General features: G+C 33.3%; 2 protein-coding genes across 4 annotated transcripts; one reads left to right on the forward strand and one right to left on the reverse strand.

Annotated features, from left to right (window-relative positions):
* The first annotated feature begins 4,797 nt into the window (after positions 1–4,797).
* On the forward strand, positions 4,798–13,713 carry LOC135150628 (putative F-box protein At4g22170). 2 transcript variants are annotated; one of them, XM_064087283.1, is made up of 4 exons: positions 4,798–5,017; positions 5,288–5,460; positions 7,456–10,801; positions 12,145–13,713. In XM_064087283.1, the coding sequence occupies exons 3-4, from the start codon at positions 10,689–10,691 to the stop codon at positions 13,082–13,084; spliced, it is 1,053 nt and encodes a 350-aa protein (XP_063943353.1). In that variant the 5' UTR covers positions 4,798–5,017; positions 5,288–5,460; positions 7,456–10,688; the 3' UTR covers positions 13,085–13,713. The 2 variants fall into 2 exon arrangements, with proteins under 2 accessions (XP_063943353.1, XP_063943354.1); XM_064087284.1 differs by lacking the exon at positions 4,798–5,017 and adding an exon at positions 5,046–5,193.
* Positions 13,714–15,016: 1,303 nt separating this feature from the next.
* LOC135150172 (uncharacterized) lies at positions 15,017–19,089 on the reverse strand. Of its 2 annotated transcripts, XM_064086313.1 has the most exons (10): positions 18,983–19,089; positions 18,859–18,908; positions 18,696–18,777; positions 17,537–17,684; positions 16,902–17,193; positions 16,560–16,792; positions 16,270–16,473; positions 16,073–16,158; positions 15,786–15,902; positions 15,017–15,709 (listed from the first exon to the last, which is right to left on the reverse strand). In XM_064086313.1, coding segments are annotated over exons 4-9 (852 nt in total). In that variant the 5' UTR covers positions 17,573–17,684; positions 18,696–18,777; positions 18,859–18,908; positions 18,983–19,089; the 3' UTR covers positions 15,017–15,709; positions 15,786–15,901. The 2 variants fall into 2 exon arrangements, with proteins under 2 accessions (XP_063942383.1, XP_063942384.1); XM_064086314.1 differs by lacking the exon at positions 17,537–17,684.
* Positions 19,090–19,118: the final 29 nt, after the last annotated feature.

The following is a 19,118-nucleotide window of genomic DNA, read 5'->3' on the forward strand; positions in this document are numbered from 1 at the left end:
CACATAAATTAAAAGTTAAATTCAATTTATAACTTTTTACTTATAATCAATAAAAACGTCTTTTACAGCCTCATTATTCACATACTTTTATCATCACTTCCACACTTCTGCAGTTTACACAATCCTGCAAGATGATCTGAATTCTGAATACATGCAAGTCCAACCACCATTTATTTTTTGCTGATATTTCTTCTACTTTTTTCTCTTTCTCTGCAATCTTATTTTAAATGGGCATGGAGCATTGCTTCTCCACTACTATAACCAAATGTAAAGTTACAGCTTGGTTATTCCCTTAAAGATTGCTTCCATCTTGTGCTCTGTTTTCTGATTCAATTTACAAAGATCACATTCATGACTCAGTAGCAGCCAAACTAGCAAATCTTTTGAGTCATCTTGAGCAAGTTCTGAGAAATTCTGTCTGGAAGAAGTCCTATTTGTTTTTTCCTGCCGAGTTGAACTCATGGCAGAAGTTTGCGGTTAAATTAAATTGCGTCCTGTTTTAGGAGAGGAGAAATCCCATCACTTAGCACTTTTAGTGCATTAGTGTGATTCAAGTTTGTTAGAGAGAGAATGAACTGAATGAATCTGTTAAAATTGACTTGTTGCTCCATGAGCTGTATTTACAAGTATGTAGCTGACACTAACAGAATATTCATATACTAACTATGTAGCTGGAAGCTTCTAGAACATTTATTTACAATACATGTACATAGATCAATACCCCCTTCAAGCTAGGCATCAAAGAGGATCAAATTGAAAACCAAGCTTGATACTAAGAAACTTGTGATGAGCAGCATCCAATGGCTTTGTCAGTATATCAGCTAGCTCAATGAAAGTACTCATATGTGAAATTCGAATGAACTCAGAATCAACATACCCTCGAATAAAATGACAGCAAATCTTCAAATGTTTAGTTCTTTCTTGGAAGATTTGCTTCTTTGCAATGTGGTGAGCTGAAGTGTTGTCACAATAAAGATCAATTGGCAAAGGAATTTGATCATGAAGATCCCTTAAGAAACCTTCAAGATATATCAACTCAGAAGTTGTATAGCTCATATTTATATACTCAGCTTCTGCACTACTTTTAGATTCTTTTTTTGCTTCTTAATTTTCCAAGAGAGTAAGGAGGAACCCTGGAAAATAGCATACCCAGACAAGGATTTTGCAGAACATGAACAAGTTCCCTAGTTTGCATCTGAATGTGCAGTTAATTGCAGAGGATTATTAGCTTTGTAAAACAGACCAACATTCAATGAAATTTTCAAGTTATTTTAAGACATGAAGAGCGGCATCATAATGTGGCTGAGCTGGTTCTTAGTGAAACTAAGAAAGCTGTTGAACAACATATGAAATATCAAGCCTACTGGAGTTCAAATAGAGCAATTTCCTGATAAATCTACCATACACTTCTGGGTCAGGCAACTTTAAAACATCCTTTGTACTTAGATGCAAGCCTTTTAATAATGGAAAAGCAGCAGCCAAGTGAGTATTAGCTGATAAATTCAATATATACTTCCTCTGATCTAACTGAATTCCGGCTTCAGTTCCAAGAATCTCAATGCTAAGGAAATACTTCAAATCATCCCGACTTTTAGTGGTAATTTTTTGATGCAATAAGGATTTGATAGATTACTTAGTTAGTCTCAAGTACGAGAAAGCTAAATATATCACATTTTAATTTTTTTTTACTTGAAAAATTTTCAAGTAGATGGACCACTATGATACCCATTCTTAAAATGGGTATTCCTATATATTCATTCTCAAAATGGGTGTCACATATAAATTAATTTTAAAACGATCAATACACATTCTCAGAATAGGTCACAGTAATATACTCACTCTTTGGATAATAATCTTTCTAAAATTTAATTTTTCATTATTCAAAATATTTTAGGGAAAATCAATTTAAAAGTCTCTGAGCTATTGGTGTTTTATTGTCTGGTTCCCTGAAATAAAGATTCCAATATTCGGGTCCCTTACGTTTTTAGTTTTCCTGTTTGAGTCCTTCCATTAACTGAACTTCTGACGGACGTTAGAATCTCGATGACGTGGCAGAATTGTTAACATGTGTATATAAATTTTATTTTAAAGGTCCTGAACTATTAATAATTTTCTTATTTGAGTCTTTTCATTGATTTAAAATTTATTATGTAAACATTAAATCGGCTTAGAATGTATTCAATCTTTGATACAACTTTAGTTTTTTAATTTGTAATTATTTTAGGCGTCTAATAGATAATAATAAACATTAATATAACAAAGTAAAATAAACATTAAATATATTTATTAATATAGCACAATAAATATATTAGTGTTTCCTTATATTTGAAGTAAAAAATTACCAAGTCATCGAGATTCTAACTTCAGTTAACCGAAGGACTCAAATAATAAAATTGAAAACGTAAGTGACCCGGATATTGGAATTTTTATTTCAGGTATCTAGACAATAAAACACCAATAATTTAGGGACCTTTAAATTAATTTTCTCAATATTTTATCATCTATACTATATTATAAAAAGCCAACATGGGTATAATTTGTAGTCGTACAAAATTTTGGTACGGTAGTCTCCTCTCCTCTAAAACTAAAAGTCTACAACATGTGGATATCTATTAAACAGTTTCATATACTCAAAACACTCCTTATGTATATTAATATCTTTTTTAATATAATTTATAATTAGTTGAAAAAAGGTGAAACTACTATTAATAACATGTATTAATGTTAAAAAATACTTATAGATAAATGTATAACTAATAATAAATATATAATTTTGAATATCTTTTGTCTAAAATACGTACATATAAATAAGGGCTTTTTTTATTCATAACCACGTTTTCAATCTTATTTCCAAAAATACTACCTTATCCAATCTTATTTTCAAAAATACTACCTTCTCTAAAATATTTTCAAAAATACTATGGTTGCATATGCAACTATATATGCAACTACAAATCCTGATTTCAAGTTTCAGATTTCAAATGTCATTTTCGACCTCATCGTTGGATTCGATATATATATATATATATATATATATATATATATATATATATATATATATATATATATATATATATATATATATATATATATCGATCCCAAATATGAGGTCGAAAATGACATTTGAAAACTGGAACTTGAAATCAGGAATTCAGTTGCATATATGGTTGCATATGAGGTTGTATTCAGTTGATTCTATTGTAATCTAATGGCCCCGCAGGGGCACCCACATATCAGTTGCAACTTACAGTTTTCCGTTGCATATGAGGTTGCATATGAGGTTGCATGCAACCTCATATGCAACCTCATATGCAACTAAATGCAACTGAAAGCTGTAAGTTGCAACTGATGTGTTGGTGCCCCTGGCGGGGCCATTAGAGTGCAATAGAATCAACTGAATGCAACCTCATATGCAACTAAATGCAACCTCATATGCAACTAAATGCAACTGAAAACTGTAAGTTGCAACTGATGTGTTGGTGCCCCTGGCGGGGCCATTAGAGTGCAATAGAATCAACTGAATGCAACCTCATATGCAACTGAATTCCTGATTTCAAGTTCCAGTTTTCAAATGTCATTTTCGACCTCATATTTGGACTCGATATATATATATATATATATATATATATATATATATATATATATATATATATATATATATATATATATATATATATATATATATATATATATATATATATCGAGTCCAAATATGAGGTCGAAAATGACATTTGAAATCTGCAACTTGAAATCAGGATTTGTAGTTGCATATATGGTTGCATATGCAACCACCGTATTTTTGGAAAATATTTTCAAAAAGGTAGTATTTTTGAAAATATTTTAGAGATTTGAAAATAAGATTGGATAAGGTAGTATTTTTGAAAATAAGATTGAAAAAACAATATACAAGATAATTCCCCTATAAATAATTGGAGACGCTATTTTTTAATTATAACGTATTCTACTCGAAATTTAACTCTAACGTGTTCTATTTCATTACAAACACGAACCATTACGTAACATATGAAGATATATAAAATATGAAAATTTTAATTTAAAATTAATTGAATAATAAACTGTCACATATTAATATCAGAAAAATATTTACAGATAGATAATAAATTGTGAAAGCTAAATTTCCGTTAGAAGATATAATCAGTTGGTTAATATAATTTAATCAAAATTCAATTCATTAATACTAAAATACTAACAATATGATGTTAAGATTTATATTATAATTAATAAATTGCAAATTATATACCCGCCCGTGCTTTGCACGGGTTAAACGCTAGTATATATAACCACACAACCACCCACACATATATATTACCGTTTATTAAACACACAACACCACCATCTATATTATCAATTATCCCTAAAAGAAAAATATAAACATCAAATATTTATAAATTGGTCACTCATTCTCAAAAAGATAATAGAACAAGATTCTTGATCATTAATTTTAAAAATAATATATAAAAATCACGGTATTTTGATTTGGTATTTTTTTTTCTTTAGCCCCTCGCTTAGTACTTTTAAGGTAGAAAATGACTACTTTACAATGTGTTGATCCTCTTTATCATAAATTCAAATAATAATATTTCAAATATTATGTCCATAAAATATGGATCTAAATATCATTTTATAAATTATTTTTTAAACATGACGCACTTTTTCTTAGTCCAAGCTCACAAGAAAAACACCTAAAACCCTAAAAAAAAAAACCAATTAACGTGTAGTCGTTTAAAGCACAAATAGATCATTATGTATTATGTGTCTTAGCTTGGTATTCAGATATTGGGGATATTTTAACAATTTATGATATGCGGCTCTTCTCTCCTACTTTTAAGCATCGGCAACCAGGCTGCATCCCTACAGAGCCCCTTCCCTTTGTTCAGTATTACTCTCTTCTTAACTTTGTTAACACAAGAGACCTTTGTATGGAATCTTTTAATCAATGGATTGGGATGTTTTTGCGCTGCAAATTTCAGATGGTTAAAGGGCTTGTGTTTTTGGTGTAAACCCATCAATCTTTCATGTTTCTGCTCATCATTTTTAGTCAAGTTTATTATTTATATACTTTGTGTGTGTGTTTTATTTACAATAATATCTTATCTAATTGGAACTTACAAATATTGCAGACAAATTTAATATCTTGCACCCAAATTTCCTGAGAATCTAATTTTGATGAAGGTGTATGATATGATATGATATGATATGATATTGTATGATATGATTTCCACAAAAAAAGGTTTTAATCGAGGTCTGGTTTGGTTTTTGATAACAGGCTTATGTACGGTGGTTGTTCATGGTAAATCATTCAGTCGTATTTTTCGGACCAATCAATGGACGGAATACATTCACTTGTAATATTCGAGAGTTTGGTCTCTAGTAGCAAATGTTATGCAAGGAGGCGATAATCTAGAACAGAGAATGGGGGCATGGTCTAGAAGGAAACAGGTGTGAGCATTTCTTTTGTAATTAGGTTATAGTAGTGGTTTTATTTGTTAAATCCAGTGTGCTGTTTCACGATACTCATATTTTGTTGCCATGTTGGGAGTTTTCTTGTGTATTGGTTACTTTCTGGTGTTCAAACTTCTTTGATAAAGATAACAAATAGGTCATCAATACGGAAGATCAATATAGAAAAGACAAGGTCTTATGGAACAATAATGCGAAAATTTAAAACTTTGGGTGCAAAATTAAAAACAGCATGCTTTGGCCATGGATGGGTACATATTTGCTTTGGACCATCAGTATTGATCACCTAGCGCTAGCAGACCCAATGTTGAACATTTGGCCAGCCCTGCGGCACATTAAGGTGCTTTCAACTTGTAAATGAGACTGGTTCCACAGGAATGTTTAAACATAATGAATGTGGCTTTGGAAAGATAAGCTATTGTACTTGGATGATGCTTAAGTGCTATTTAAATCATTCAAGAGAAGACCCAGACTTTTTACAAATTCGCTTTATCAATTCCTTCCTGTTTGTCCTCGGATTTGACTAAATTAAACTAACATCTTCTTGTGATTATCGGCAAAACAAAAATTAATATCACTCTAGTAAACAAATTTACAATCCTCTAAAGGGAAGATATACTTGTTGATCAGATAGTATGGGCAAAAAATGAACGGAAACGGCAATGGAACTCACCAACTCACTTAAAATTACCCTAGTTCGCAGCAAATCGCCCTCAATTAGTACTCTCAAAATTTCTTTAAAAAAAAAGAGACCTGGGCTGACATAGGATAAGATATACGGTGAGGTGGACGGTCAGGAAAAGGTGATGGGTTTGTGATATTGCACCATATGATGACACATGTTAGTATAGACGTACCCCAGTAATACCACACTATGGATCTTTTGAGGTGGGTAGGATCGAGATCACTATCCCAAGGCCTATTATACGGTGAGGTGGACGGTCAGGATAAGGTGATGGGTTTGTGATATTGCACCATATGATGACACATGTTAGTATAGACGTACCCCAGTAATAACCCACTATGGATCTTTTGAGGTGGGTAGGATCGAGATCACTATCCCAAGGCCTATTACTTGACAAATGACCGGATAACGCTGATGGACTAATATATATTTTTAAAAACACCTGTAAATTTGTGAGCAATCTGTAAATTTGTAAATTTGTGACCTATAACCCACTATGTATGTGAGCAATCTGTAAATTTGTGATTAAGTTAATATATGGATCATAGTATTTTTGGAAAAAATATTAGTCCATCACCGTTGTCCGGTCATTGGTCATGTAATTAAGCCTTGGGGGTAGTGATCTCTTCCGGACCAACTCAATTGATCTGTACTGGGGTATATTTATACTAACATGTGTCGCCATATAGTTCAATCTCACCAACCCATCATCATATCCTGACCGTCCATCTCTCCATATATCAATCCTATGTCAACCCTGGTCTCTTTTTTATTTAAGAAATTTTGAGAGCACTACCGAAGGGCGGTTTGCGGCGGACTAGGCTTTTTTCATGTGAGGTTCCATATCCGTTTCTGATCAGTTTTTGTCCGTACTATTTGATCAACAAGTAAATCTTCCCTTTAGAGGATTGTAAATTGTGTTTACTAAAGTGATGTTAATTTTTGTTTTGCGGGACATCACAACTAGATTTTAGCTTAATTTTGTCTAATCCCAGGACCCGTTGGAAGCAATTGATAAAGCGAAACTGTAGAATCCTGGGCCTTCTCTTGAACGATTTAATAAATAATAATCCAATACTTCAATTTTATTTATGTAATGTAATAAGTATATTGATTAAGTTTCTAAACCTGCCAGATAGTGTGGTAATGTTAATTTTCTGATCAGTTTTACTTGATTGTTTCCTTAAATTTACTGTTAAAATCTAATTTAGATGGTATAAGCTGAGGTGTATGATATGATTGCCACAAAAAAGGTTTTGATCAAGGTCTGGTTTGGTGTTTGATAACAGGCTTGTGTACCATGGTGGTTCATGGTAAATGATTCAGTTGTATCTTTCAGACCAATCAATGGACGGAATACATTCACTTGTAATATTCGAGAGTTTGGTCTCCAGTAGCAAATGTTATGCAAGGAGGCGATAATCTTGAATAGAGAATGGGGGCATGGTCTAGAAGGAAACAGGTGTGAGCGTTTCATGTAATTAGTTTATTGTAGTGGTTTTATTTGTTACATCCAGTGTGCTGTTTCATGATGCTATCTACACAAATCAAATTTTTTGTCATGTTGGGAGTGTTCTTGTGTAATGGTTAATTTCTGGTTTTCAACTAATATGATAAAGATAACAAATAGGTCATCAATACGCGCGGAAGATCAATTTAGAAAGACAAGTTTTTAAGGAACAATAATGCGAAAATATAAGACTTTGGGAGCAAACTTAAATACAGCATGGATGGAAGTATTTGCTTTGTACCATGCAGTAGTTTTGATCACATAGCGCTAGCAGACCCAATGTTGAACATTTGGCGATCCCTGCGGCACATTGAGGCACTTTCAATATGTAAATGTTACTGGTTCTAAACGAAGGTTCAAACATAATGAATGTGGCTTTGGAAAGATAAGCAGGCATAGGTGCTATGTAAATCATTTAAGAGAAAGCCCAGACTTCTTATAATTTCGCTTTATCATTTCCTTCCTACTGGTCCTGGGATTAGACTAAATTACGCTAAATCTAGTTGTGATTTCCAGCAAAACAAAAATTAATATAACTCTAGTAAACAAAATCTACAATCCTATTAAGGGAAGATTTGCCTGTCGATTAGATAGTACGGGCAAAAAATTAACAGAAATGACAATGGAACTCGCCAACTCACCTGAAATTACCCTAGTCCGAGGCAAATCGCCCTTCTGTAGTGCTCACAAAATTTTTAAAATAAAAAAGAGAATTGGGTTGACATTGGAAAAGATATATGCTGAGGTGGACAGTCCCGATAAGGTAATGGGTTGGTGAGATTTGCACCATATGACGACACATGTTAGTATAGATGTACCCCCGCTACAGATCATTTGAGGTGGGTCGGATCGAGATCACTACCCTCATGGCCTATTACTTGAGTAATTATCGGATAACGCTGAGGGACTAATATATTTTGAAAAATACTATGATCCATTTATTAACTTAATCGCAGATTCACTTTTATATTTATCGAAAGAGTTCATGTATATGAGCAAGTTGTGACAGCCACAAAATTGGTAACTTTGCAATTTGATATTGTCATTTCCATGGGGTATTTGGGGTCAAATCTAATAATTCTTTGCCCATTTTTTATAAGATTAATAATGCCTAGATATAATTAGTGTGGAACACCAAATACAAATGTCACTACTTTCTCACATACATGAACTATTCAATTAAAATATAAGTAAATCCATGATTAAGTTCTTATATGGATCATAGTATTTCTGAAAATACATATCAGTTCCTCATTATCCGGTCATTGGTCATGTAATAAGCCTTTGGGTGATCTCGATCCGGCCCACCTCAAATGATCAGTGGTGGGGTAAATTTATACCAACATGTGTTGTCATATGGTACAACTCACCAACCCATTATCATATCCTGACCATCCATCTCATCACATATTAATCCTATGTGGTCTATTTTTAATTTAAGAAATTTTGAGGGCACTCCTTGACGGCGATTTGCAGCGAACTAGGGTAAATGTCAGGTGAGTTGGCGAGTACCATTTCCGTTTTTGTTCAGTTTTTGCCCGTATAATTTGATCAACAAGTAAATCTTTCCTTTAGAGGATTGTAGATTTTGTTTACTAGAGTGATGTTAATTTTTGTTTTGCTAGACATCACAACTAGATGTTAGCTTAATTTAGTCCAATCCTTGGACCTGTAGAAAGGAATTGATAAAGCAAAACTGTGAGATGCCTTGGCTTTCTCTTGAATAATTTAATAAATAAAAATCCAATGCTCCAATTTTATTCATGTAATAAGTATATTGATTAAGTTTCTAAAACTGCCAGATAGTGTGATAATATTAATTTTCCAGATAAGTTTTACTTGATTGTTTCCTTTAATTTACCGTTAAATGTGTTAAAATCTAATACATGTCAATATTATCTTGTTTTTATGATATCTTGACTTGATGAGATCAATTAAGGAAATAGCGGTGTATGATCTGACACTTGTAAATATTAAGGCAATCATTATATGGTTCTCACATATTTACTGAATGTTTTGGAAGAACGTAATTTAGTGCAGGAACAAATTAGTGTGACATGCTGTGTAGGATTAAAATAAATTTGCTTAACTCCTCTTCTTCTTCTCTGTGTCTTCCTCTGTTACTTTGCGGGTACATGTAAACCTGAATTTACTTGATGGTAGTGTGAAATAGAACATAATCCTTAATACACTAGTTGTGCTTCACATTTCATTGTATCGCTTGTCTACTAAGAATTACAATGTCTGTGAATGCAATTGTTTTTATGAATGAAACATGCCAAGCTTTCGAGTATGCAATTTAAATAATTATTTTGGGCTTACTAATAGCTGCCCAAGTCAAGCTAATGTTCTTCCAACTAGCATAACCGATAATATGCTTCGTGACCTGTTATTTATAAAAGAAGTCCGTTTGTCCAAAGACTTCACAGTGTTGATTGTTGCTTTAGTTATATTAGTCACTGTGATACTCTGTAGACAGTAAGAAACATAACACCTGAGGAACCAGACAGCATTTGGAGAACCCCATATCTATGTGAGATATTAGAACTAATCTAAGCCATTAGATCAATCTAATCTAATGGCCCCCTAGATTTTGGTAGGTAACGTAACTTAGACATTCTGATGTGTCTATTAAAGCAACCTGAAAGAGGTCTAAGTACTTTGAAGTACCACTTTTTTGACATTTTGGATTTTTGTGTGACCCTTTAATCAGAATTATTGGATGTCGTATGCTTAGAATTTTGGATGCTAATGAAAAAGAAAATGAAGACTGAAAAGAAATGGTATTATACTGTCAAACGATGTGGATAGTAAAAATCTTTTCTGTGGATATCCCTTTTTTTTTGTACTTGTCCATTTAAGTTGAAGTACTTCTACAAACTTGTAAGAGTAGTAGTAAATATCTGAAAGAAGCACAAGGAAAGATATTTCCAGTCTGACTATTATGTATCTGTGGTTATTAGGAAGGACAAGAGCTTGAGAGAATCAGCCCATTTTTCCAACGAAGGTGGAATGGAAGTGGTTGAAAAGCCTGCCTTGGGTGGAATGGAAAAGGCATTTTGTAATAATGTTCTTAGGCGGATTGTTGATTTCTTTGCGGGGCGGTTGATAATTGACTATTTCTGGTAACCATGTTCTGAATTTGCTCTATATAAATATTATAAATTGTGTCTCGAAGTTTTGGAGTTCCTGGTTTGGGGCAACTAATGCTGACGTAGTAACAATCAAAAGTGTGGGCAACTGAACCTAATTTAATTAATATTAAGGCCACAAATTCCAAGAAGTGCATGTATACAGCAATTCAAAGCATAAGGATCCCTTGGAAGGGGGGAGAATAAAGTCTTGGCTAAATTTTAAGTGAATAAGAGCATGTCCAATGGCTGTGCTAAAATAGATGGAGTTATTGCTATAATTTAGCATTAAAAAGTGATTTAGTGCTAAAATAGCACCATGTCTCCAACGGTTGGTTTCAATTCTTGTTTCAAATTTAAACTTCTTTAAATACATCCCACTTTTGAATATAAATATAAGTATCTAACTAACTTTCAAAGACCCCACACTTGCAAGTACTTTTTAATACATTTTTTCATCATTTTATACTTTAGCAATTATAGCTCCCTCTATCTTTTGTTCTAAATAATGAACAAACTATAGCATTGCTCTATTTAGAGCAAGATATAGAACACCATTGATGTAGAGAATTTTAGTTTTTGTTCTATAATATAGAGTTATAGACATAGAACAATATAAAGAACACCATCATTGTCTACTTAAACTTTAATTTAAATGTTCCCTGCTTTCTCTTGAAGTATGCATTACGTATATAGTTGTGCCTTTGTAAACTAGACTGCTATCGTAAAAGTAACATATGCCAGTTGTGCCTTGATTCTAAATTCTCCAAACTGGCCTCCCAGTTCCTTTATCAAGTTCCTGGGAAGTTAAAAAATATGTTTGGTTGTGGTGTAGGTATTTGCAGTGCCGGGGTGTGACATAAGAAAGTTTCTACATTATGTGGAAATTCCAATTTCCTAGGAGAACACTTTCCATATAGCAGTCAACCAAAAAATCTTACAATTTGCTAGGAAGTTTGATTTCCTGGAGATTTACATGTTAACCAAACTACCTCTTATAAATCTAGTTATGGTTCATTAGGATGATTGCATTCTTACTGGGGAATGTTGAAGTTCTCATTTCAGAAAGATGTTGAGTATGCACACCCTTTATCCAGTTCTGAAAAAAAATTTGATTTTAGTGGCCTTAATTAACATAAACTATGCACTGATTTGCATTTTAATATGTAAACCTTCAGTAAATTAGCTTCCAGTAATGTTTATTATCTTCTGTCTAGTTTCTCCTCTATGCATTCTGTTTTCAACAAACTACTGACTCTTTCTAAATAAAATTCATTTGAATGTGCATGCTCAATCTAGCTTTGTGGTGAGTTCTTCGTTTCCCTATTTGTTAACAGGAATGCTCCACGAACAGTAAAACAAGGAAGAGAACGGAAAAGGATTTGCAGGAGATCGGGTGACACAGTTTGGGGAGCATGGAGCATTCTTCCTGTTGAACTTCTGGTTTCAATTTTGGAGAAATTAAGTATTGTGGACTACCTGTCATTTAGGGGTGTTTGTAAATCTTGGAGGTCTGCATCTATTGCTTTCCGCAAATACTTAATGGAGCACCAGCAACCCCTAGTTGTTGTTCGGCCAAAGTATTCGAAAAAGTCTTGTGTATTGTACAATATGTTCGATATGAAAAGTTACAAAACAATGCTGCCAGATTTGCCTTGCAAGAAATTATTGGGTTTGTCATGTGGGTACCTGATTACAATTGACAGAAACCTACGCTTTTGGCTCGTAAATTTAATGACAAAACATGAGCTGCGTTTTCCCTTCCTTCCTGGTATGGGTGACCGAAATTGGTTTGAATTTTCTGCTCGCCTCTTTCGGTCCACTCGGCTTTCAGAAACTTTCATGGTTCTTTTCTCTCGGACAAAAAATTATATTTGGTTATCCAAAAGTGGGGGCAGCAGTTGGCAGAGATATGCTTTATTCGACACAAAAGCCAGTACTGCAGATGTGAAGATTTTTTATGGCAAAATCTTTGTTTTGACATCAGATTTACGTTTGGGAGAATTTAATCCGAAGGCAGGTTCTGGTCCGAAGTTCTCCAAAATCAGAATCCCTTTCCAGGTTTCATCTAATATGCATTTGAAGTTGGTAGCGTCAGACAATAAGCTATACATGACTGTATTGAATAGTTATCTCTATCCTGCATTGGACCGTTATCTTTCATTATTCGAAATTGACCATGAGACAATGGATAGAGCAAAACAGATTCATGACTTGGGTGCAAAATCTTTATTTCTTAGTTCGTACAGTTCCGCTGTCGTCAATACAACTGGTTAGGGAGCAGGTAACTGTGTCTGTCTTCTCCACTTTAAAGATTTGAATAAATGTTCTTTATTTAACCTGACTGGAAATCGGCTAGAAACAACTCCTGTTGTTTGGGATGGTCATTTATTGCCATATTTTTGGTATTTTCCTAGTGAAATTTGGTCAATTAGTTGTGTCAGTGATGAGTTTGGCGCATGATCACTTCTAAATCTCATTCAGTTTTTTTAATTAAGTCTGTAGTTTTTCTCTTCATTTTACATTATGGAACTTTGATGTTTGCCTTAGAGGCCCCAGACAGAACTCAAATGTCATTCTCTGTATTTCTTATTGGCACCATGTTTTTTCGTGTATAATACAGATTCATAAGGAAAAATTTCCCAATTTGAAGCTGCAGTTTAATATAGTTATATATTTTTACTGAGCAAACTTTAATTGATAGATGATTACTTTATTTCTGAATTATGGTAGTGACAAATAGATAAGTTAATTTTCAAGAAGGAGCTGCAGTTTCTTCCATCTCTTTCTCCTGCCAGATCTTTGCATGTCCAACTCTTTTTCCAGCCGCTGTGTCATCAAGTGCTGCTTACTTAAACCAACTCCTTAATTTCTGAATGAAGGGCCTTTAAGTCTGTCCTTCCAAACAAACTCCTCTTGTTCAAATGAGTCCTGGCAAAACTATTCTTGTTCAACTTTACAACCATATCCAGAGTTTCCACTGGAGATTGTATCTCTTCATAACTGCATTCTAGATTCATATGTATAGTCTACTGTACAGTCTAATTGATCGATTTTTTTTAATAAGCCAGACAAAAATATATTGGGGTGTTTGGTTGGGCTTAAAAACCCATCTTTCGGACTTATAAGTAAGATGTAACTCATTCGCACAGTTTGTGTAAAAAACTGATCAGTGAACTTCTTACTTATAAGCTAAATTTGAAAAGTTGAAAATTTTAGCTTTTTTTAGTAAATTATTTTTATTTTTAAAAATTGATTTTACAAAGAAATAAAGGATCATTTTAAAAGATAAATTACAATAAATTATTATTATGTTAATATTTTTATCCTTTGTAAATATTAAAATAATGATCCAAACACATAAATTAAAAGTTAATTTTCACTTGTATAGTATGACTTTTTATTTATAATCAAAACGCACATGGTTACGCCAAACGGCCTCAATATTCCCGTACCTTTATGAGATCATCACTTCTGCGGTTTCCACAATCCTGTAAGATGATCTTAATACATTAAGTCCACCCACCATTTATTTTTTTGCAGATGTTTCTTCTACTTTTTTCTCTTTCTCCGCAATAGTCTAAGCTCTGGTTTATCTTCTATTTCTTATTTTAAATGGGAAAGGAGCATTGCTTCTCCACTTCTATAAGATTACATCCATCTTATGCTTTGGTTTCTGATTCAATTTTCAAAGATCACTTTCATGACTCAGTAGCAGCCAAACTCGCAAATCTTTTGAGTCATCATGAGCAAGTTCTGAGAAATTCTCTACTACGCCATAAGTGGGCTATTGCAATGCCCATTTTATGTTACAACAGACCCCAAAAGTGTTACAATATGTCAATTGTAACACAAGGGGGCGTTACAAATGTGAGCATTACAATAGGTGCTCTAATGTAACACAGGTTTCGTCTACTGTAACATAGACAAAAGCATTACATTTTCATCCTATTGCAACACTAAAATGCCCAAATGCAACTGCTAGTCAGTGTTACATTACACTGAATCCAGATGACCCTACTGGTCCCACACGTTGGTCCCACATGCAGGTTGGTCCCACATGCACGTGGGTCCCGGTTGTGGTGTGGGGTCCACATGGTCTACTGCAACACTATGTTTTGACTATTGTAACACTACATTGTTGTAATCAAGAAACACCAGCTTTGATAATGTAACACTATATATAAGCATACATTAATTACACTAGAATAGGCAAATGTAACACTTAATAATATAATTTTTGAAATACATGCTCTGTTTAAACAACAATCCCACAGTAGCACCAAAACAACAAAGTACCAATACATAACAATCTCATCTCTAAACCAAACCAATTCCAGTACATGACAAAAGTACTCCAAAACCAACTACTCCAAATAGTCTCATTTCCTACACCAACTACTCCAAAATACTGCATATCCAAATTACGACATAAGTACTAAATAACAGTTCAAAGTACTGTCTACCAGGGTACAAGAGCATAAAAGTAACTAAGTTTGATAAAGGCAAATCCGATAACATATTTAAGAAGTGCCGCCTTGTGTGCCAGGAGTTTGAGTGGCGGGAGTGATAGGTGTGCCATTCTCGTCTTGATCACTTGAGAAGGTCGCACAAAAGTCTCCAATATCAAATTTCATACTAGGATTTGCCTCTCCTAGTTTTTTTTAGCAACCAAGCCATGTTCTCCTGGACTTTTCTATTTACCTTGGCTACCATTTCATTCTCCAGATTTTGAGTTATCTTTGCAGTCAACTCATCAACATAAGGTTCTGGAATAGCGTGAATTTTTTCCAAGGCAACTGCTGTGCCCTTCCTTCCTACCAACCAATCTGCCCCATGTTTGCCTCCGGGAAGCATCACATCTGCATCATTTCCTTCTTTCAGCATCTCGTCAATGGAATCCTACATGAGAAATTTACATAAATTTGTTAAAGCTACAACAAGCTCAGGTTTATTATTTATGATAAAATATACTTACAATTCTTTTGTTGATTGCTTTCCTATTTGACTTGTACTTGTGCCCCTTTTTGTGCTTACGACTTTTCACATAGATTTTAGCTTGTGAGGGAGAGGCAAGATTGGGGTCTTTACTTTTCTGGCATGTACAGAAAACAATATAACAAATAAAGAACAAGTTATCTAAAATATGAAATAATCAAGACAACAATAAAAATGTGGACAAAGAAAATAATCTAGCAAGATACCTCAATAATTTAGCAACTAAAAGATGACTATCATTTTTCACAATTGAAAAGAAGGTCATACCAGTTCATCTTTAAGTTCAGCAAGAGTTTTACGACCAAGTGTGTGGGGGTCAACATAGGACGTGCTGTATTATCCTCTGCAAGTGACTGTTATAAAAAATATTCTCAACTCAAAATGTCCTTGGGTGTGAAATAAATGAAGAAAAATACTTGCTCAACTTTAATTCTATTTTATATACTCATGTCAATGTGTTTTACCTGAACTCCTTCATCTGCCCAATACTTCAACAATATCTTAAAATCATCCAGTGGAATTTCAGGTGGCCTATTTTCAATCCTTTTTTCGTCAGTGTCATATTTTGTATAATGATCCTTCTTGACACGGGACTTGTGCACTCTCCAAGAAGAATTAAGTGTCTTATTTATCCATTTTTGCCCGTGTTCCGGAATATCATACCTATCCTATATTATGTCAAACATAAAAAGCATTATTTCAACAAACATATATTAATAAGAATCCAATCTCAGGTTTAGGTAATAGAGGTTACCAGAATATATTGCAACATTTTGTTCTTTAATTCTTGCGGAACAAGATGCCAGTTAACATGAGTAAGCGACACATGATCTTTAACTAGTGTCCCCATAAAATTGCTTAGCTCATATCTAATCTTCTTGTCTCCAATTGGTTGACCGCATTTATTGAATGTAACGACTAGCTTTTCGTTACTACTCCTACCATGAACTTTTAACATTTTTGTCCGTCCTCTACGTCTTTTAGGCTCTGGTCACATAAACACATAGAAACGAGATAATAGAAAGTGAGTGTACTATTTACTATATTTTTTGCTAATAGTCCTACAAATACATATTCAGGTTTACATATGTATTACCTTCTTCAACTTCTTCATCATCATGTGCATCTTGTAAATTCGACTCACCAACATCCTCAATCCTAGGATCAACTTCTAGATTTTGCTTCTGACATTCCCGCAGGGCTACATATGCAGCAGCTGAACCACTTTCGACATTACAATGCTGTTTTAACAATTTACTACATGTTGGTTTTATCAGTTTTGGAGCAAATGAATGCTTCACTTTGGTGTTCATAGTAGTGGAAGCATTGGCTCGCGAACGAGTTCGGGGACCAGGCAGTGTTTTCCTTTTCTTGATGGTCTGAATGCTCTGTACATGCAACAAGTAGAATGAAGTAAAAATACTAACTCAAACAAAATATATTTATATATACTAGTTTATATCATATACAACCTATTATGTTAAACTAATAAGACTATAATTAGATTAATATTTGAACTATAATTAAACTAACTATAATTAGAACATATCAGATTAACATTTTAAGCTAAGTTAAATATTTGATAATTAGACTTATTAATTATGTGGATTTTATTCAGATTATAATCAGATTGTAAAATTTGTTGTTCAACTAACATTTTCAAGTAAGAATGAGATGTATACAATTAATGACTATCAGATGAAATGTATGGTTAATTTAGATGTAGTGTACCGTCGATGAATCATCACTTTCGCTCTCACTTTCCATGATATATTCATCAGAAACCTCTTGGCTTTTTTCTTTTCCTTTTCCTTTGTGGACTGCTGGTGGATTCGGATTAGTCCCATAGTTACCCAACCCAAGTTCTTCAAACTTTGCCCTGTTTTCTTGCACACGTTTGATTTTACTTAGCTCATACTCATTCACAGTTATTTACATACCAAATCACGTGTGCACAGTAGTAGCTTGATGAATAACAATTACACATATTAGTTCCTGAGTTTATTAATAATTTTTTAAAATGCCTCTGGTATTCTGCAGGGTCCTATTCGAGTTACTTGTATATTCATCAGACCGAAAGACACACATACACTAGAACAGATTTTAAGTACTACAACTGTTGGTGCTAGTCAAATTATTATTTACTTTTAAATAATAATTATTATTTACTTTTAACCAATAATTATTTTCGTAAGTTACTTATACTAATGTTACAATTATTATATTATTGTTAACTTGTCCACAAAGAATTAAACAAGTGTTAGAAGTATTATATTATATTGTTGTTAACTTGTCCACAAAGAATTAAAGAATCAAAATGTTGATAACTTTATATTATATCACCTTAAGCCACCAACTACAGGTTATGAAGTGTCAAAGGTTTAAGGTTCTCACTAATTAATATCAAGGTTATTTAACTAGACAATTAAAGAAGGTAATTAATCTACTATGTGTTAGGGTACTACTACAACTGCATGGTCACCATAGTCGTACACCGCCCCTCACAATGCACCTTAATCTTTTTCTTATTTCCCTTCACTATTATTCCAATATTGTATATACGGTTGTAATTTCATGTTTGCTGGATTTTCTTTGCTTAAACACACCACTACTAAACACATAACAAATTAAACAATATATACAACACCCAAATATCAAACATACAACAAACACCCTCTCTCTTCATATAAAAATCTCTCCAATCAACTAAGTAGCAAAAACTATACAAACAGCAAAAAAAAAAAATCAAACATACAGATAAACATACAAATATCAACCATGCAGATATCAAATGAAAAGCAGAGAAATATCAAACACATAAATACCAAACAAAAAAACACAAATATCAGACAAAGAACATACAAATATCAAACAAACATCCAATTTTTACCTCAATGCAAGCTTTAAACACCAAATTAGCTTTAATGCAAATCGCTTGAACCCTAATTAGCTATACTATGAAACCCAATCGCCTGAAACAAAAAGATATGGTTTAGAATACACAGAATAGAGTCTCTAAAAGACAAGATGTAACAAGATTAGTGTGTATTTACCTCTTAATCGGAGCAATTGTAAAAGCCCCAATCTATGAAATTGTAATCACCTGCAAAATCAAAAGAAATCCGAAGTTAGCAAGCCCTAATCGGAGAATTTGTATCTATATGTTTATTTAGATACCCGGTCTTCAATCCATCATTCTTCAATTCGGAAGAAAAGACAGAGAAAGTTGAAAGAGTAGCGAGTGTTTAGTCTAAGTCGAGAGATGGTGTTTGGGGGGAAAGTATAGTCTGTGCATTTTCATTTAGGGGGAAAA

This window comes from Daucus carota, chromosome 2 (assembly GCF_001625215.2).
Source record: "Daucus carota subsp. sativus chromosome 2, DH1 v3.0, whole genome shotgun sequence".
NCBI lineage: Eukaryota > Viridiplantae > Streptophyta > Magnoliopsida > Apiales > Apiaceae > Daucus > Daucus carota.

Excerpts from the sequence above, each read along its gene's own strand:
- LOC135150628 (XM_064087283.1), top strand. The coding sequence starts at position 10,689 with ATGGAAGTGGTTGAAAAGCCTGCCTTGGGTGGAATGGAAAAGGCATTT. Across the intron at positions 10,802-12,144 it reads TTGATAATTGACTATTTCTG|GAATGCTCCACGAACAGTAA; the intron begins GTAACCATGTTC and ends ATTTGTTAACAG.
- LOC135150172 (XM_064086313.1), bottom strand. The coding sequence starts at position 17,572 with ATGGAAAGTGAGAGCGAAAGTGATGATTCATCGACG. Across the intron at positions 16,793-16,901 it reads TGATGAAGAAGTTGAAGAAG|AGCCTAAAAGACGTAGAGGA; the intron begins GTAATACATATG and ends TTATGTGACCAG. Across the intron at positions 16,159-16,269 it reads GGGCAGATGAAGGAGTTCAG|TCACTTGCAGAGGATAATAC; the intron begins GTAAAACACATT and ends TTTTTATAACAG.